General features: G+C 48.1%; 1 protein-coding gene across 1 annotated transcript; it reads left to right on the top strand.

Annotated features, from left to right (window-relative positions):
- Positions 1-1,194: 1,194 nt before the first annotated feature.
- Positions 1,195-19,777, top strand: PLA1A (phospholipase A1 member A). The gene is made up of 11 exons (XM_086617715.1): positions 1,195-1,267; positions 6,173-6,374; positions 7,667-7,844; positions 9,338-9,446; positions 10,309-10,410; positions 11,288-11,377; positions 12,264-12,431; positions 13,445-13,534; positions 13,990-14,098; positions 17,586-17,750; positions 19,693-19,777. Exons 1-11 carry the CDS (start codon positions 1,195-1,197, stop codon positions 19,775-19,777), a joined length of 1,371 nt encoding a protein of 456 aa, XP_086473841.1.
- The last annotated feature ends 1,041 nt before the right edge of the window (positions 19,778-20,818 follow it).

Here is a 20,818-nt window from a genome sequence, read left to right on the forward strand (position 1 = left end):
CCTGCTGTTTCGCCACCGGTTGCAGGGGAAACTCAGCTCCGGCACCTCATCCCATTCCATCTTCACTGACCTGGTGTCGGTGTGGCCGTTTCTCTCAGATCTCAGTCCTCTCTGGGTGAACTTGGCCCAGCGGGCACCCCATGAGCGGGGCTTTCCCCGAGTTCCCCAAGCGGCTCCATTGCCGCCATCCTCAGCGCATGGCGCCAGCCCGGCACGGGCAGCCGCCCGGCCGGGACCAGGGAGCGAGGGGTAGCGCCCCCCTCCCCTCTCCTTGCTCCTGGGCAAAGCACCTTTTCCAGTTCCTTTGTCCCAACTTAAATAGGGCAATTCGCAGAGGTGCCAATGATTGGCTCAACCCCGAGGGGGATGGGAGTCCCATCTGGTGGCACAGGGAACAAATCCCCTCTCCTGCCACCAGAACTCCCTCCCCCACATCAAACTATCACAATTTCTTTACACCAAAGCAATACATTTTTTCATTTAAAGATCTGTTTGAAGTATTTCCACGCTTACGATATTGGTGCAATACTGAGATCATTCTTTCATTTCTTGTGTTATCTGAAATGCAGCCTCCAAAGGAAAAACGAAGAGTGTCCCTGCTCTAAGAAATGTACAGTCTGAGCGTGTTACAGCAATTTGGCCATCTGTTACGTCTTAGCCTGTCTTTCCCGTCACTTTTCAGAAGGAATCCCTTGCTTTGCCTTCTTTTGGCAGTTACGGGAATCTGACCGAAAGTAGAAATACAGGAAAGAGACAGCAATGCAGTAGGAAAATACACAGAAGCAAGGCTGGTATGACTCTTCCTGGCACGGACTTACCGTGAAGCCTTGTGACAAATCAGTGTCCCTACTCAGAATTTGGCAAAGTCTAGGTGGCCAGGATACAGCACTGTAACTCTGTCACTTGCTGGGACTGGTTTCAGTAGCGCATTTCTGAAGTAAGAAGTTTGCCTTGAGGAAAGAGAGGTGGGGAGGAAAAGAGTGTCGGTATCTTTTTTAACCAAAAGCCCATGAAGCCTTCTGCTGACACAGACTTTGTTTAATGGACAAATAAGAGCAGAGGTAGTTGCCCCTACCCTTTTTTTCCCCAAAAGAGCACAGGCTGGTTGATCATTAACAGTCAAGCTGATCAAGTGATCCGCCACGGCTGTTTTTCCCTGTACAATCCTTGTACTTGTGGTGGACTAACAGGAAGATGGTTGAGGATCCAAAGAAGAAGCCATTCATTGTTCTTGCTGTACTCTTGCTGCTCAGCTCAGCACAAGCAGGTAAGAAAAACATGAGTGCCTGGCAAGGGACTGAAGGCTTTACATAGAAGGATCTGAATTCAATTCTCCCTCAACAACCTGCGTGTTGAGAGGTAGTTGCTAAAATCTAGTTAGGTGCCAGGAGAAACAGTAGTGCAAGAACGATTGGTGTCTGAGAGCAGGGAGGGAGAGCAAATCGAAGCTCCTGTGATCCAAGAGGAACGGGTCAAGGATCTGCTCCTTCGGCTGGATGCCCACAAGTCTATGGGGCCTGATGGTATCCACCCGAGAGTCCTGAGAGAGCTGGCGGATGTCATTGCCAAACCCCTGTCCATTATCTTTGGGCAGTCTTGGCTCACTGGGGAAGTTCCGCTGGACTGGAGGCTGGCGGACGTTACCCCCATTTACAAAAAAGGGCGGAAGGAGAATCCGGGGAACTACAGGCCTGTCAGTCTGACCTTGGTGACGGGCAAAGTCATGGAACAGGTTATCTTGAGTGCTATTAATGAGCACATACAGGTTAACCAGGTGATCAGGCCCAGTCAACATGGGTTTATGAAAGGCAGGTCTTGCCAATCAAACCTGATCACCTTCTATGATGGGGTGACCCGCCTGGTTGACGAGGGAAGGGCTGTGGATGTAGTTTTCCTTGACCTCAGTAAAGCCTTTGATACAGTTTCTCATAGTGTTCTGGTTGAGAAACTGATAACTGCTGGCCTGGATAGGCACACCCTCCTTTGGGTTAAAAACTGGCTGGATGGCCGGACCCAAAGGGTGGTGGTAAATGGGGCTAAATCCAACTGGCGGCCGATCACCAGTGGGGTTCCCCAGGGCTCAGTGCTGGGTCCAGTTCTGTTTAACATCTTTATCAATGACCTGGATGAGGGGATTGAATGCACCCTCGGTAAATTTGCGGATGACACCAAGCTGGGAGGCTGTGTCGATCTGCTCGAGGGTAGGGAGGCCCTTCAGAGGGATTTGAACAGACTGGATTGTTGGGCTGAGGCCAATGGCATGAGCTTGAATAAGGCCAAGTGCAGAGTCCTTCACTTGGGGTATAAAAACCCCAAGCATCACTATAGGCTCGGGGAAGAGTGGCTGGAGAGCTGCCTGGCGGAGAAGGACCTGGGGGTGTTGGTTGACTACCGGCTTGATATGAGCCAGCAGTGTGACCAGGTGGCCAAAAAGGCCAATGGGATACTGGCGTGTATCAAGAATAGCATGACCAGCAGGAGCAGGGAAGTGATCCTGCCCCTGTACTCGGCACTGGTGAGGCCGCACCTGGAATATTGTGCCCAGTTTTGGGCCCCTCGCTTTAAGAGAGAGATTGAGCTCCTGGAGCGAGTCCAGAGAAGGGCGACTAAACTGGTCAAGGGGCTGGAAAATAAAACTTATGAGGAGCGGCTGAGGGAGTTGGGGCTGTTTAGCCTGGAGAAGAGGAGGCTGAGGGGAGACCTGATTACAGCCTACAAATACTTGAGAAGGGATGGTGGGGAGGGTAGGGGAAGGGCTCTTTACATTAGTGTTGGGTGATAGAACAAGAGGAAATGGGCATAAGCTTAGTCAGGGGAGATTCAGGTTGGATGTTAGAAAGTATTTCTTCTCTGAAAGGGTTGTCAGCCACTGGAATAGGCTGCCCAGGGAGGTGGTTGAGTCCCCATCCCTGGATGTGTTTAAGAATAGGGTGGATGAACTACTTAGGGATATGGTTTAATGGGGATTAGGGACGGTTGGACTCGATGATCTCTAAGGTCTTTTCCAACCTAGAAATCTATGAAATCTATGAAATCTATGAAATGATCCTTTCTTCTCCCATGCTTTGACTGAATCAATCTCAGTGATTGAATTCCACTAACCTGATTTAATAGAATGATCTGGGTTTACCCTGAAGCGTAAGGAAGCGGAAAAGGTACCGCTTGACCTCTGGCACTGGCGTCTCCTGCTTTGAAAGCTTAACAAGCGTAGTTTGCAGTACCTGAGAAAAAAATAAACAGACACCACAGTTCCATTTCTTTCTTTAATTGTACTGTCAATGAAGCTGCTTTTGTGGTCATCTCTACAGTCCCACATCACCTGCAGCCTCATAGCAGTGCACCTCTGGCCTTACCTTTACTCACGATTCCTGTCTTACACCATTTCTGAGATGCACCGTGCTTGCACCTTGCCTGCCCTCACTAGTTCAGCTGGCTCGTGAGCTGCGTGTTTTCCAAATTGACCTCAGAGAACATCTCTGGCTTTAATTGAAAGAGGAGGGATTTGGATTAGACCTAAGAAAGAAATCTTTTACAATGAGGCTGGTGAGGCACTGGCACACGTTGCCCAGAGATGTTGTGGATGCCCCATCCCTGGACATTTCAAGGCCAGGTTGGATGAGGCTTTGAGCAGCCTGATCTTGCAGAAGGTGTCCCTGCCCATGGCGGCGGGGGGGGGGTGGGGGGTGGGGGTGGAACTAGATGATCTTTAAGGTCCCTTTCAACCCAGACCATTCTAGGATTCTTTCTCTCTTGCCTTCAGTATGCAGGAAGACCAAACCAAACATAAGGGATAGCCACATCCCACAGGTGGGAATCTGAACGTTGAATCTCACTCTTTTGTGCTGCCATGTTCTGCCTAGCTAGTGAAAAGTATCTTCTATGGGAACAGCCAGCAGTTAGGAAGCTGGTTGCTTCATTTTTTTTTAATTACTATTTTCTTTATTTTGTTGCATGTGCAGATTCAAGGCTGTTTTGCTTTCTCCAGTCCAGAAAAGGGAAGGTGCATGCGTTGTTACTGCAACAGTAAGCAACTATGCTAGTTAATAAAGCAACACTTTTTAGATCAGAAGGGATTGTTTAATCAATTATTTGGCTTCCTGCTCATCACAGGTCAATAAATTTCACCTCTTTAGTCCTTCAGTAAGTCCAACATCTCACCTTCAACAAGCCTCCCAAAATAGCAGCGAGTCCCCTGAAATGACAGCAGATGGAAAATCCAGCTTTTCTGTACATACAGCTGGCCATACATACTGCTAAACTTCTATGCTTGCTTTCTAGCCTAAATTTGCTCAGTTTTTAACTAGCTCCAGGTTTGAGACTTTTTTTTGGCTCTCTAGATCAAAGTGCCTTCCAGTAGCTGCCTCTTCCTTCTCACAAAGCATTTTCATCCAGTAAATGAATCAATCAGGAAATTATCATTGTGTCATGGTTTGATGTGGAGGGGGTGGGGGTTCTGGTGGCAGGAGAGGGGCTTTGCTCCCTGTGACCTCCCTGGTTTTGGAACCAGGTTAGACCTGGTTCTGGCCACCAGATCAGACTCCCATCCCCCTCGGGATTGAGCCAATCAGCGCCTCTGCGAATTGCCCTATTTAAGTCGGGACAAAGGAACCGGAAAAGGTGCTTTGCCCAGGATCGAGCAGAGAAGGGAGGAGGGCACTGCCCCCGCTCCCTGGCTCCCGGCCGGGCAGCTGCCTGCGTCAGGCCGGCACCACCCACTGAGGATGGTGGCGGTGGAGCCAGCTGGGGAACTCAGGGAGCACCCTGCTCCTGGGGTGCCCACTGGGCTGAGTTCACCCGGAGAGGACTGAGATCTGAGAGAAACAGCTGCATCGACAGCAGGTCAGTGAGGATGGAGCGGGAGGAGGTGTGCCGGAGCCAAGTTTCCCCTGCAGCTGGTGGTGAGACAGCAGGCGGCCTCCCTGCAGCCAGGACGGCCTCGGTGGAGCAGAGACCCACTCGCAGCCCGTGGGGAGAAGATGCCTGAGCCTGAGGATGGTTGTGTTGGGACTCACGACAAGGCAGAGAGGCATCTGGAGTCTGCGTGACGACCCACGCCGGAGCGAGTGGCTACAAGTCCCTAAGTATCCGAGACTGTGATAAAGCCCACACTGGGGCAATCTGTGGGGAAGGATTGTTTCCTGTGGGCTGGACTCACGCTGGAGAAGTTTGTGGATTTTTCCTCGTGGGTAGGGGATCCACCGGAGCAGGGGAAAAGGGTGTAAGGACTCCTTCTCCTTTAAGAAAGAAGCAGCAGTAACAGCACGGAATGAACTGACCTGCACTCCCCCAGTCCCTGCTCCCTGTGCTGCTGGGGGGAGGAGGTAGAGCCGGGAGGAAAAGGAAAGGGGGGTGGGGAAGATGTCAGTTTTAAGATCTGGCTTTATTTCTTTCTATCCTCTCAAGTAACCGGTTTTGTTTCCCTTTGTCCTTCTAAGTAATCATTAATAAACTGTTTTGCTTTAAGAAAGCCCAGCCTGTTTTGCCCGGGACCATGGTTGGTGGGTGCTCCCTCTGTTCTTGTCTCAACCCTCAGTCCCTTTATTTTTTATTTTTTTTTTCTTTCTCCTCTCTACTTTACTGGAGAAGGAGAGACTGTGTGAGTTTTAGTTGCTGGATCAGCCTAAAACCACGACACATTGACACATTTTGTCATCAGCATTCTCATATTCTGTCATCAGCATTCTCATGTTTATTTCTGGATTTTTGATGCAATTGTCGATTAGACTTGTACCTTCTACTAAGCCTACTGGAATTCGAATAGAAATATCCCCATTCAGTGGTGACTACCTGTTGGTATCCATTCTTTTAAAGATCTAACAGCCAGCTCATAAATGTACTTAGTAGCTGGCATGTGTGGCCGATCTGGAAAACAAAAACCAACAGAATGTCATTCACGTCTCAGTAAAACAACTATCAGAAGTCAACGCTACCATGACATCCACAGTTGTCTTCCCCAGCCAGTGCTGGAAATCCATCAAAGGACCAAAACAACTTTATCAGACTGATAAAGTTTCCAGAATAAGCTGGTTTTAATTTATGTTCTGTCTTTTTAACCTTTATCAATAGAAGTGAGATTGCTACCTGCATTTTCCTAATGAACTAGAATGAGCTGGGTTTTTTCCCGATTGCATGGACGAAGGCTAAATATGCTGTTCACTCCCTCTCGTTGCAGAAAACATAGACAGACTCCCAGAGCATCACTGCACTGACTTCCAGACAGCAAATTTCCTACAGGGCAGCAAACTTAAGGTCCAGTTTCTCCTGTTCACCTCCTCAAGCCCCAGCTGTGGGGAGCTGATTTTAGCTGGTGATGGCATCCAGAACTCCAGCTTCAACAGCAGCCTGGAAACCAAGATCGTAATCCATGGCTTCAGGTGAGGGAGAAAGAGCACTGTGACTAAGTTTATACTGGGAAATGAAACACTGCTGGGGCATTCCCAAACACTAGGTGGGGCTGGCACAGAAACTGGCTCGTGTGACTTTCTTAGTGTCCCCAGCAGAGTGGCTGCATGCAAAATGCCTGCTGAGAACAAAGCCTGGAGTGCTCAGCCCCAAACCGGACCTGGGAATTGTCTGGGAGGCTGTTGGTGGGCCAGGGCCAGACGCATGGAAAATGCTGCTGACAACCCGTATTACAACACAACTTGCAGTCCTTTAGTTTGTGACCAGCTGCCTATTTTGTATGTGTTTCGCATTTTCTGGAGCCTAAAAAAAGTTAGGGAATTATCATCTTTCCTTCTATCTTTATCTCGCTCATTCTCTTGCTCTCTCCTCCTTTACCTCTTTATTTTTCGTTCCTTTGTTCAACCTCTTTACTTAAGAAGCCTTTTCTGCAAGACTCTTGTCCCTTTAAATTGTCTCCTTGGAGTTCATGTCCCAGTTTATCAACAGCATGCATTAGTCAGCCATTTTGGAGCCCTGCCAGACAAATTATACTTCTGTTCTTGAAATTGTAGGGTTTTGAGCCAGTTTTTTTTAAATTGTCACCCTTCTACAAGCTTACTTTACTGTGCCATTTTTCAGCCAGGTGTGACCAAATAACATCATTTGTTTTGAAGTGCAAAAGCCTGAATGGAAAGTGCACAGAAGACCAGGATGAAACCACAGATGTTGCAGGGTCTTATCAGCAAACCAGCTGTTTCCCTCATGTGACATAGCACACTCTCCACCAGGTGGTATTAGGGGAAGTGGGTAGGACACAGCCCCCTCAATTTTCCTTCAGTTCTTGGGTATAGAATTTCTTTTTCAATTGTCTGCAGATGACAAAATGTAAGAGTGAAAGACTAGGTGATGTGACCAAGGACTTCCTGCCAATAGGTAGCAGAGCAAGATCCAGGTGTTCCTAGTCACCTCACTTACTCCCGGTGGGCTCTGTGGTGGCCAACTGAAACAGCACAGCAAGACTGACATCTCAGCCTGAGCCCTTCAAATATTATCTCATTCATTAAAGTATCTGGTTCCTTTCTGAATAAGCCCGTTCTGGAAAGTATAATTACACTACCACAAAGAAACGCCAGGTGTGGGTGTCTGGCACCAGCAAAAACTTTCAGCAACTGTCTGGTAGCCTCCTCTGAGACATATGAAGCTCCAGCACCAGTGAACAACATATTGACACATGCCTTACTTTAGAAGGCACCTAATATACTTGTTTTTTGTGATTCTGCAGGGCTTTGGGTACCAAACCTTCCTGGATTGAAGGGCTTGTGCATGCCATACTGCACACAAGCCAGGTGAACGTGATTGCAGTAGACTGGGTTTATGGGTCTACAGGAGCCTATCCCTCTGCGGTGGAAAATGTCACACAGCTGGCCCTCTTCATCTCACAATTCATCAGCAAGCTCCTGGTAAGCTACGGTGCGTTTCTGGGCAGGGGGAGCATGGCCAGAGAACATCATTCATGTAAAAAATCCAGAGAGCTGCTCCCAACCTGCTGTCTCCAGGAGCTGGAACAGCAGGCTTTTTATTCCAGAGCGAGTGCTATGTAGCACTAAAGAGATTTCTTCTTTCCTCTCTGTAAGTCCAGGCTTAAGCATGCCACTGTTTTTATTCTTTCTCTTGAGTTTTGACATTTTGTGGAAAAACATCCCAGTTGTTAGCTGCTTCTCCATCCCGGGACAAACTTGAAGGATGCCTTGGGTTTTCTCAGGTCTACGTTTCACCAGACGGTCTTCTTCTGCCTGGAAATTTTGTTCAGGGAGCTGGAGGGGATGGGATTTAATATTTGCTTTGGGCTTCAGGTATACTTCCCAGTAGCTGGAAATGCCCATCCATGATCCAGTTTGTTCATGCACAGCACAGCTAAACAACACTTAACGCAATGAGGGTGATACATCTTTGTGTTAGCCAGCTATGTGCAAATTCTCCGTATAACATTTGGACTTCAGACCCAAGGTGCACAGCATGGGAGTTCCTGGGTATGCACCACAGTGTGCACAGTCCCATGTTTCCACCCAGAAATATGGCAACCCTTGGAGCCGCTGTGTCATTAGGAGGATGGTGGTGGGGGCTGGGGTGGTGGAGAGAGGACTGTCACCCCTCATTGCTGAGTAGGTCACACAGTGAACAAAAGATGGAGCTGAACAGTCTCCCCACCACCCATTCTGTGTAGGTGCTAAGCTCTAGTCCGGCTACGTAAGGACTTTCTCTGTCCAGCCTGTCCTGCAACGATACACCACAAAAAAAATGTATTGTGCTTCTCATAAGCCTCCAGGATATGGCCTCATACCTTTCAAAGTCAGGATCTTTTGTCTTGCCCCCACGCTCTCATGCATCGTGTGCTCTTCCATTGTATGGTTCTGCGTCATACAGCCCAGCCTGCAGGCAGCTGAATTCGTTTGAATGAGGTCATCTCACATCACATCTAAGTGGCTGTGCTTTACCTGGCAGTTCAGCACATGGATAAATCCTTAATCTCTGAAAATATAATCTTAAAATACTAATCAGGGTATTGGTACAATGGTGGTATAAAAGTGAATAAAAAACATTCCTCTGCTTTACTGAGAAAAAGATTACTTACATGGAGAAATGGGTTACTCAGTTGAAAGGGGGAAATTCAGTCAGAAGCAAGCTGTGGAAAGAGAAGCTACAGGCTATGTAGTTATGAACAGGAGCATCTGACCGACCTGGTTAGGGTTGGGTTTGCATCTGTGGACCTGAGGAAACCCTCTGAAAAACAGAAAGGGCAATACGCATCATTCCCACATCTGTTTGGTTCTCCACCACACACCTCAAGAGCAATCCTGTATTACAACAGTTACGGAGCTGCTGCGTGGGCTGGCACAGGGTATTTCACTTTTCTGCTGCAGCAACATTACTTTGTGTTATCATCAACCTGCAGGCTTTGGGAGTCTCAGGGACATCCATCCACATCATTGGGGTAAGCCTTGGTGCGCATGTCGGGGGCCTGGTGGGGCACTTCCATGGCGGTCAGCTGGGACGGATAACAGGTATCATAAAACTGAGCCTTGGGTTCTCACCTGCTCTTCACGGGAGAGAATGAAAAGCGAAGGGAGGGGAGTCATCCACAGTGATCTTTTAATTGCGTAAGGACTCATTAGATCCAAGCTTATGGCCTTCTTCCTAGCTTCAGCAGAGCCTGACAATGTCTTTCCAGCCATCGGTCCCCTCCACACTGCCAAAAGAATGCATGTATTTGCAAAAGGGTCCTTCCACCTCTGCTCCGCTCTTCAAATTGGTGCCAGCTTAAAAGAATACGAGGCCTCATGACTAATGAAACCCCAGAATAATCACATGCTTTACTTCCACTTTATAGCACGTATACCTACGCGGTTCTTAAAATTAAAGCCCACAATGCATGTCATTGTGGGGGAGCAGCAAGAGTGAGCTGCTCTGCAGGAAAAAGTGAGCCGAGAGTGACAGCAAGGCAGACAGGGCTAGTGGCTTCACTGACAAGGGACACAAGTCCTACGGTATCCGGGCAAGAAGACCAGAGCAGGTCCAGAGACAGGAACCAAGATCATCCACAGTCCAGTGATCACCAGGCAAGTCTGTAGTGATGAGGGAAGTCCAAGGTTGAGCCAGGAAGTCAAGCCAGCAAGATAAGGGCAGCCTGGAAACTTGAGGTACAAAACTGCTGAAGGGGAGTGGAACAGTGGAGGACAAATTGAGGAAGCTGTAGTGGAAGTTAGTGGGGGCAGAAACCGTTCCGGACCATAAGCAGTGCATCCTAGGAATAATTCACTTCTGCCTAGCAACACTTTCAAAATTTTGGATAAAGTAACTAGTCCAGAAATAAGAAAGAGAGGGTCTGAAGAGCACTTGTTGTTGAGACGTTTGATTTTGTTACAGGCCTGGATCCTGCAGGCCCGAAGTACACCAGAGCCAGCCCTGAGGAACGCCTGGATCCTAGGGATGCCCTCTTCGTGGAAGCCATTCATACTGACACTGACAGTAAGCTGGCCTCCATCTTCTTTGGCCCACGCTTCTGTTCCTCCTGCCGTCATTATTGCTAAGGAGTGTGTAGGTCATTGTGCCTTTTATATGAGATTACCATGAGTTTAGGTTCACTCTGAGGATGCTTCTTGATCAGACATGCTTAAACAATGAATTCACTGGCAGGTATCCGTATCCCAGAGCACTTCACAGCAACATACAGGTGGAGATTAGACAGAGGGCAATCTTCCAGCAAATATTGCTTCCTTAACCCTACTACAGCAGAGGTAGTTTATGCAGAATCAGATCAGTGTGGCTTTACCACCTGCAAGGAATTTACATGTCTGGTCTTACTTTGCTCTTTCCCACCTGACATAAAAAGGGTGACACTTAGAGCGCCAGTGGACAGTAACAGAGTCAACTCAAAAGCTGGTGCAAGAACCGAGTAACTTTCCTAAAGCAGTTAAGGTCTATGTAGGCAGACCATGTGCTAAAGAATAATATGGTGCCTTTGAGTCACGCCTGTTGCCTGGAGATCATGAAAACCTCTACCGACATAACTGTCAGTCATGCCTCATAGTCCCCCATCAAGGTTGTGGTCAGTTTTGTTCTCCTTTATGCGGAGTGAAGAACCTGAGTCACAGAGGTGGTGATTAAGCTGCAGTTCCCAGTCATTTTGATGACAGGGCCTGGAGAACTCCCAGCTCCGCGCAGCAAAACCTGCACAGTGCAGGCATGTAGGAATAGGAAATATGTCTTTGCTGTCTCCAGCACTGGAGCTGGCTCCAGCGCCACTAATGTTCAACCAGTTATTGGGGCCTGTCAATCACCATGTAGGGTAAAGCCTATGGAAGAGCCAAGCGTAAGAATGAAGTGGTATTTCACCTCCTTTCAGATTTCGGGATCCGAATTCCTGTAGGTCACATCGATTATTTCGTCAACGGAGGCAAAGATCAGCCAGGATGCCCCAAATTCATCTCTGCAGGTGAGAACACTCTCTGGTCACGAAAAGAGCTTTCATGGCCACTCAGCAGCCTGTGAAAATGCTGTTTGGCAACCAGCTCCTGCTACAGTCAGGGCAGACATCAAAGTGAGACAGCATGTGTTTGTAAAGACACGTGGCAGCAGAGACTCATGGCCCACGTCTCCTCTCAGCAGCACAACAAGCAGCTGAAATTAAAATCACACATGGGTCAAGTGTCTCGGCAGCACCGCTGTCAAGAGACACGATTTTGGTGTCACTTCTGTATGAGCCAAAACCCTAACGTCAGTGGAGCTTGTATCAACAAAGAAAACATTTTTGCTAGAAAGGCTCTTACGTACTACTAGCAAAAGCTTCTTTTTGTTTTCATGCTGCAAGCTGTGCCTATGCTAAGAGAGACAGCTTGTACGATCACTGCGTTTTCCCTCTAGAGAATAAAAATTTGCACAGTAAATAGTCTGGATAAATATGCAAATATTCTGGATGAGCCAGCTGCATTGAGGGTCAGGTTATAGGGGACACCTATGGTACCTCACTTCCCACAGATGGAGTCCCAGTGCAGGTGGGAGTCACTGCACTGCTGTACCCCCTTGCAGAGAGCTTGGGGCCTTCATCAATGGTACGCTGATGGAGACATGGCAGCCCTGTGGTCCCCCACTTCTGGAGGACTCTGTTAGTCTGGGAAATACACTTCTAACTTCCTGCAGTGGGATCCAGGCTTGTAGCCGCAGAGATGCTCTGTGAAATGTTATTAATTGGAAGGGGATGGCTGCAGAATCAGCAAGACTGTTTCTTGACTCTCAGTTCCTTGGGAACATGCAAAAAGACTGAAGCCAAGTGAAAAAAAAGGCTCATGGCTGCTTTTCTCTGGGTGCATTTTGTCTTGCAGGCTATAAGTATCTGATCTGTGATCACATGAGGGCAGTACATCTCTATGTCAGTGCCTTGAAACATTCCTGTCCCATCCTGGCGTTCCCCTGTGCAAGTCATCAAGATTTTTTAAATGGTCATTGCCTGGACTGTGTTGACCCCTTTCGGTTCTCCTGTCCCAGAATAGGTACAGTACCAGCATGAGACCTTCCTGGAGTAGATGACATGACATTCCTGATGAGTGTTGGTGTAGAGCACAGTAGGCAGTTCAGATTTCTCCGAGCATAATGAGAAGCTGTTTAGTTTTCAAGCTTCTATGGATACATTCTAAAAGCTCATATATTGCCCAAGGTAGAACACCAACATCTTGAATATTTCTGATCTTTAAACATTTCATCGGGCCCACAAATGAGTTGAAAGAGAGTCTTCAGAATCACCAAGTGGGCAGTTAGCTCAAAAAGTGTCTTGTTTAGAGAAGCAGCTGGAAAGTTTAGCCCAAGTCTGAAGTTCTGTTCTTCTATAAACCACTCACTGTTGCTGTGTCACCTCCTTCTCATGAATTCCTGCCATGGCCACCTCAAAGATGAACTCCCTGGACCAGGAGAAGGTAATAGTTGGTTGCCTCTTGTAGGCTTCTGAAACTGGGCTGTTTAGCACATGTCCTGTGGTGCTATGTGCAAACAGGAAGAACATAAGGAGAGGCCTCTTCTGATATAGGTGCTCTCAGATCAGCTACCCTTCCCCATCTCACCAAGCGGCATTGTCAGCTAGTCAGAGGTGCAGGTGCCTCAAGTTATGGTGGTCCTCTCGCTCGATCCAAAAATCCAGTTTCCCAGCACCTTGTGTTTGCATTGTTGTCTACGTTTGCACTAAGTTTCCTAACTTGGTAGTCTTTAGTTCTGCTCATTTTGCACAGGTGCAACTGATGACACAGTTTGTTAGCAGAGGAATGAAACAAAGCCACCAAGAGGTACTCTGATGATACCTACCTGGAGTAGCCACAATAGGTTTTGTGAGTGGATGTTAACCTGTCAGACAGACACCACAAACCTGTGTTTCCTCTGATTTGTGCTGGTATAAAGGGTCTGTTCTCCGAGGCGTGGAGTTGGGTGGGGTGAGAGGGGGTGAATTGGGACCAGCTATATTTCTGTTCTGGGTCATTCATGGCCTTCCCTGCACTGGCTCTACTTCCTCCTGCAGGCCTGCTGGAGCAGGCAGGTATCAACTTGAGGAACCTGCCCAAGGAAGTGAAAGTTTATCTAATGACCAGTCCCTCAGCCCCATTCTGTGGTAAGTATCAATGAGAAAAAATGAGTCAGAAGGGTGTTGACCAAATGAGGCAGATTCCCTGGGGAGATCAGGGAGTTACAACCCACCGTCCCCATCGGAACCAGCTGCTGTGGCCCAGATGGTCTGAGACGCACAGCTGAAGAGCAATAACCCTGCTCATCTCCCCCATAAAGCCCTTTCCAACATGTTTATTAGTGTGGGCAGAGCCCTGGATTAAGATGCCACATGGCTTCAGGACTGAAGTAAAGGGTAGAGAAAATTACAATCTGTTCACACTGGACTATGCAGACCTGCCCACTGTGCCTCTCGTACCACAGAGGTTAAGTTTCTTTCTTGTGTCTGTTTAATCTTCTTTCTGTTGGTGGGGCCAGGGAATAAGTGCCATAGGCCTTCTTTTGGCAGGGGTAGGTCCAACTCATAGTACCTGACTCTCACGTACGTCACCTTTTGCTCAGTCCATCACAGCCTGGTTGAGTTCCACTTGCAGAAGAAAAGAAATATAGTCACCAGCATTGAAATCACGTTCTGCAGCAACAGCACCATGGACACAGTGAAGATTACCATGTGAGTGACAGTGCATGCTTCTGGCCTGTTTTATCCCAGCTCCATGTGTAAGAATGTTTACACCAGCCCAGGAAAGGCACAACAATAGCACATCTCCCTGAGTGCAGTCACCATGTGATGAACCACAACCTTTCTTCTTGAGTGCCTCCGCATTTACCTTAAATGCTCTCAGGAATCAGGTATGTGCTACCATAACTTGGCAACCCTGGCTACGTCCACCTCTTCCCTGAGTGCACAAAGCAGTAGGTATACTCCAGAATCCCCAAATTTGCATACTTTTGTGTTGCTACGTTGGTTCCTTTTCTACGCCCTACCTTTGCCTGGTGAAAATTCAAACCGCAGTCGCTGTCAGATAGTTATCAGCTCTATTCTGACAGACAGAGATGGCTACAGCAAGACCTCATCCACCAGAGATTCCGGTCTGATGGACTTGGTGGCTTAGACATTTCTTTTGGTGCCCAATGGGAAGCTGTCGCAAAGAGAAGACGAGTGCATCTCTGCACAGTCAGAAATGTGTTCAGTAGCTTCTTGCCTCTGCAGTAACGCAGCAAAGCACCCAGGATCCCATTGTAGGGAAAAGTCCAGGGGACTGGAGACAAAGACCACATGTGTAGACAGACAGATGTCTCTTGAAAGCACCACCCTTCTCCAAACTGTATCTGAATTAAAGGACCAGACTCATACTCCCACAGCCCTTGCCACAGGGGCATCTCCCTACCACAGAGAAGTTCCCCAGAAGAAGTCTTCCTCACTTCTTCCTTCACCTTCCTGCCCACTGCTGTGGGCTGGGAACTGCAATGTAGACATACAGCTAGCACACGCCACTGGCTGCCTCAGGAAGCAGGAAAATAGTCTTCCAAGAAGCCCCAGCCAGCTCTCCTGGGATCAGAGGGGTTCCAAGCTGGCTCCCACACAGTCTGTAACTGCTAAGCCAAACCATTGTGACCTGAAGCTAATTGTGTTGCTGCTTCAGTCCTGGGCACCAGGAGGTAGGGGTGAGAACCTGGGAAGGGGAAGCCATGCTCTAGGGTGCTCTCCAGCCTGACATAGCTGCTTGGTCACAGATTTCCAGCCAGGCTCTGCAATTTGGAGTTTGTACTCCAGCCTGTGGAGCCCAGTCTGTTCAACCCCTCCCCGGCTTGGGAGCCAAATCTGCCTCTTCCAAAGATGCAGAAGGGAGGAAATAGTAACACCCAGGTCAAGTCAGGACCCTCGATCTGCTCTGAAGGACACGCAGCGCTTCCTTTTGCAGTTGTCGGGCACAGGGATTGATGGGTGACCGGGAGGAGGCATGCGGGCACTGGGGAGAAAGGCTGCCTGGGAAGTGAGACAGGCAGGCGATCCTGAGGCTTTGCTGTACCCTCAAGTTTTAATGACACACTAGAGGTCTAGCCAGGTAACCTATCCAGAGATACCCTTACCCTGGGAGAACAGCAGCTGTGTTTCTTTTAAGTGCCTTCCTAAGAAACACAAGGCTAAACTGAGAAATTTACTTCCAGTAAATAAACCTACAGATTTAAGGGTAGCAAAGAGCAAAGAAACTTCCCTGCTCTAGGCTCAGCCCTCCTGTGCAGTCAAGCTCAGAGCATCAAACGGGCATCTAAACACAGATTCTCACACCAAAATTCAGACACTGATCAATCACTGATTTATTTCAGGTGACCTGACATGCATGTCATCCTGCAGTTCCCCAGAAGTGCACAGGGACTTGGACGTGTTCAGCCAGTCTCATATCTTCAGCAAGTGACTCACATGGTTGTGTCTCACCTCACATGGCCCTCCTCCTCTCCCAACCACCAATTCCAATCTCAATCCTCAGGATGCCGTCACCCCACATGTTGGTCCAAGTGCCCCAAGAGACATGTCCCCAAGCCTCATAGCTGCCATGGGGCTGAGAGAGTAAGGAGCTTGTTACACAGCACACTTACCAGCTGTATTGCCATTGCTTACACATCACACAAGGTCATCCCCCATATCCAAGAAAACATACTTTTGAAGCAAGCCAAGAGTCCTACATCCATCCAAAGGTTGTGTGGGGTTGGACCAAATGTCAGTCCCAGGAGTGACTTTCTTCAACCTGCTTAACCTTGCTGTGTTCCACTGTCCTAGGGCAGGGCTGGATCCAGCTCATGGACATATGCAGTAGAGAGAGGCCTCCCCTCTGCTTGTTTTCCACTTGCTATCCATTATTCACCTTTATAACCACGATTTCAAGATGCTTCCTATTTTTGGCAGCTTCAAGCTAGACACAGTCAGACACACAAAACCTCCGGCATCTACCACTGCGGTCTAAGGGAGGGACTGGATGTACTGGTTTGGGTTGGCCACTGTAGCGCAGGAGGACACTGAGCGCAGCTGTCAGCCCGCTCCCGGGATCAACTTTGGTTAGCAGGACTGTAGGCTCTTCCTGACCCTTCTGTCACCTCTCCCCTTTCCCTACCTTCACATTTCTGATCAGACAGTTACCCAGGTTCTTCTGGGATTGTGCTGAGTCAGCTACACACATATTCTTCATGAGCACAAGGAAATTCATGATCTCCAGGCTCTTAGAGGTGTTGAGTATATCAAGAAAAAGAAAGACCATTGGAGGGACTCCACAGAAGGGAGGTGGCCCACTTACCTAAAATGGCTGGGCAGCACTCCTTCGAAGCTCACGATTGACTGAGCTCTGTTTAATGCCTGTTTACCAAACTTCTGGCATTTCTCAGTTCATGTTACCTAGGTAAGAGCATAGGGATAGAAAACGTCCCTCTATCCAAGCATCCCACCCACCTTCAACATGTTCAAAAGCAAATACCTGGAGAAGAGTATAAAAAAAGACAGTGTAAGCATATAGCAATACTTCCCCAAATAGTTTCCCAGTGTCTGACTCATTACATTTCATGGACTTTCAGAGCCAAAGGTGAGATCTTTGTCCTTATTAGCTTTTGTCTTCCATGAACCTATCCAGTCCCCCTCTCATGACTTGTACTGTCATGTAAACTTCCTAGCATCCACAACATCCCACCGTAAGGATTTTAACAGATTAAAAGGAATGGTATGCTGTGCAGTGTGCAATCTTTTTGGGTCTGCCACCTCTTAGCTTTTTTTGATTACCCCTGGAAGAAATGGTGAACAACCGATCCCTATCCGTGCCATTCATGATTTCATAGATGTTGACCTTACCTACCACTTACCTCTCTGTAGTAATCTGGGCAGTGTTTCAATCTATATGCAATAGCAAGAAGAGTGGTTGTAATTGTGTGATGAAAGGAAGGATGTTTATACAGAAATATTCCTGACTACAGAGATAAAACATGGAGAGACAGCCAGTAAGACTCTCATGCAATGCCTTGTTTTGACAGATGAGTCTTCTCACTCCATTTTATTATGTGAGGGCTTCATGAAAATACCCCAGGTTCCTCCAGTGTTCCAACACACCTGCATATGGCCTGCATCTGCAGATTGATTGAACGTTCTCCCTCACATCTGTCACCCTGCCTTGCAGACCTAAGCACCAGGAGACAGGCAAACGGCTGCTGGCCCACAGAGTTCCCCTCTGCCAGATAAACAGCGTGACACTGAAGTACATCCCCAAGAATCAGTTTTGGAGGAAGGATGAGTCATCTGTTGTTGGCAAGTTCTGTGCAGCCTCGCTGCCTCTGGATGGCAAGTAAGTCACAGGAATATCTTGCAGGGATCCACTGAGCCTGTGGATGCAGCCTGTGGTTTGAAACAATGCGTTCTCTCTCCCGTTTAGAAAGACACGTAAAGAGGTCTCTCCCATCACCTCTATGTAAATCATTTTCTACTGGTGAGAGAGAAAAACTACCAAGGTAGTTCACTAGGAATTTTTTACAATTCTTCCCCCAGGATAAAAGTGTTGTGCCATGGAAGGAAAACGACTGGGACTTACATCATCTTGAAGATGCCTAACTCGCAAATGGCAGCAAAAGCTTGTACTAACTAGAATCCATTCCCTTTGCCCTTGCTTGCTCTGTCATCTTCCCCTGTCTACAATGACCCCCAACATGGCAGACAAACATTTTTCAGGATGAGACAATAGAAGACCAGTAATACGTTTCTGCTTCTTATACTGTACAGGTTTATAAAGCTAAAGACAACCATTTTGGCATTTTTCTAGGCCAGGCATTGTAGAGTATATGCCTTCAGCCATAATTACCTTATCCAGAATAGAAGTAGCCAAGTCCTTCTCATCCTGAGAGATATAATGGTCTTCTCCATAATACAATATTCTTGCCAGGAGTTTTGCAGCTCCAAAGTTCTTGCAGTCAAAGGCAAAATAGCTGGGTCTATACTGTTGCTCACCAGCCTGGGCTGCAGCACCAAGGATACTGTTGCATCTTCCACAGCCAGGAGGAAATGGCCTGCCTCTTGTAGGCAGGGTCGGTACCTTGAGTTGATTAGTAATTAGTAGTTCATTATGTTCAACTCAATCCAGCTGGCTATAACAACTGGATGCCATAATTCCCCCTTTTTGTTTTACCATTTTTGTTTTCACAAAGGCTTTAAGGTGAGCAGAGACCTGGTCCATTCATCCAACTCCAGCACACTTCTCTCCCACGAATACCGCGTCGGGGCTTGCAGCTTTACCTTCTTCTCCGAAGGACTCTCACTCAGGCTCCCGGCTCCGGCTCTTTTGGCTTGGCTTGGGCTCTCGGCTCCGGCGAGGGAGTCGGGGCTTCCCAGGGTCTCATGGATGTATCACATCGGGGTCACCAGTTGTCGCTCACCAGCCTGGGCTGCGGCACCAAGAACGCTGTTGCATCCTCTGCAGCCAGGAGGAAATGGCCTGCCTCTTGTAGGCAGGATAGGTACCTTGAGTTGATTAGTTAATTAGTTCATTATCTCAACTCAATCCAGCTGGGTAATAATGATTGGTTGCCATACTATACTGACACATTAAGCTCTGTCTGCGTTGTTTCTGAGTTGACTCTTATTCTGGCTCCAGGCTGAAGCAAAGTAGTGGGTACTCCAAAACAAGGAAAACCAGAAGCAGAAGGCAAACTGGGCTCACATTCAAATTCTGTTCTGATGGGCAGTAAGGAGACTCAAGCACAAGGCAGTAAAAATATATCCAGTAGGCCCAGATAGGGAAAAAAAGAGGCATTCGTCTGTGAATGACAGGCAATCCCCTGAGCATAAGGACTATTCCTCACTAGGGTGCTTTGCAGAGCAAAGCACTCCAAAGTTGGGATGGATGTGCAGATGCATGGCTTTTTATCATTTATGAATGGGACAGCATGGCCCATTGCCTTAAAGGTGTGCTAACCTGCATGCCTGGAAGTGCTGGACTTGGCTGCAATGGAAATAGAAAGCTGTAGAGTTGCACAGGTTCATAACCGTGCTCTTGTCACTAAACTGGGAGCACTCAGAGCAACAATGGTACTGCTCGGAGGGGGCGGTGGAAAGGTGAAAGGCACAACCCCATACACACCCCTCCAGCCGATTCATCCCAGCCAGGGCACAGCACCCTGTTCATCCTGCCCTTCCAAAGCAGCACAAGATCCATCAGCAGCTTGTTTGCCTCTCTGCTAGGATAGTAACCTCCACCTGCTAAGACTCACCCTGTCTTCCCTGTGTTCTTCCTGCAGCAGGACTATGTCATGCCTGCCCTGGAACGTCACCCTCCCCGGCAACACAGACATCTCCTATGAGCTGCCCGCTGCTTGTGCCTAGAGCTGCTTTTGGAGCGTGCGGGTGTACCCTCCACCGGAAAGGAGCCCTAAACCTATTGCTGCTCTCTGCTCACGGATTATACTTTCACCATAAAAACTGGATACGTTATTGACTTCCTGCATTAGGGACAGGATGTCAAGGAAAAGAAGTGGGCGGCAGATCCGTGAGTATAAGGTTGACTGGTTACAGCAAGACCTCTGAGATAAAAGACTGGATTGGGACTTTCATCTCACGGGTTCTGTACCCAGCTCTGAAAATGAGAAAGGCAAGTCATGTAATCACAAGGTTTTGATCAGTATGAAAGAAGGAGATAACACCACTCTTCCTACAACAGGAGTATGGAGATGATTCATTTGTGTTCAATATTAAAGTGTCCTGAGATCTTTGTATTAAAGGTGAAAGGTATTATTTTTCCTCAGCAAGGGGAAACGGTGTGGTTCAGGTTTGGCATAAGAAGGAGTCATTCTTACCCAACACTCCGATGGGAAACTCACTAGTCCCATCTACAAGACACTTTCAGCGTGAGACCCTATTGATTTCGTGTTGGTGCTCCTGCTAAGTAATCAGAATGGATCTCTTTCCCCGACAGGCCTCGAGCAGCTCTTCTGGCTGTTGCCTTCTTCTCTGTGAAGCTCACATGAAGTGAAATGGACACCAGGAGCATGGCAGTGCTCTTGCATCCAGTTTTGCACTGCTCTGACCAACTGCCCAGAATAGAAGGTAGTAGGAGGGGAACGGAGCATCATAGAATCATAGAATGGTTAGGGCTGGAAGGGACCTTCAAAGGTCATCTAGTCCAAACCCCCTGCAAGGAACAGGGATATCTCCACTAGATCAGGTTGCTCAGGGCCTCGTCCAACCTGGCCCTGAACGCCTCCAGGGATGGAGCATCCACCACCTCTCTGGGCAACCTGTTCCAGTGTTCTACAACTCTCACGGTAAAAATTTTTCCTAATATCCAACCTGAATCTACCTCCCTCTATTTTAAAACCATTACCCCTTGTCCTATCACAACAGGCCCTCCTGAACAGCCTCTCCCCA

The sequence above is a fragment of the Tauraco erythrolophus genome, chromosome 1 (assembly GCF_009769465.1).
Source record: "Tauraco erythrolophus isolate bTauEry1 chromosome 1, bTauEry1.pri, whole genome shotgun sequence".
Taxonomy (NCBI): domain Eukaryota; kingdom Metazoa; phylum Chordata; class Aves; order Musophagiformes; family Musophagidae; genus Tauraco; species Tauraco erythrolophus.

Excerpts from the sequence above, each read along its gene's own strand:
- PLA1A (XM_086617715.1), top strand. The coding sequence starts at position 1,195 with ATGGTTGAGGATCCAAAGAAGAAGCCATTCATTGTTCTTGCTGTACTC. Across the intron at positions 6,375-7,666 it reads ATCGTAATCCATGGCTTCAG|GGCTTTGGGTACCAAACCTT; the intron begins GTGAGGGAGAAA and ends GTGATTCTGCAG. Across the intron at positions 9,447-10,308 it reads TCAGCTGGGACGGATAACAG|GCCTGGATCCTGCAGGCCCG; the intron begins GTATCATAAAAC and ends ATTTTGTTACAG.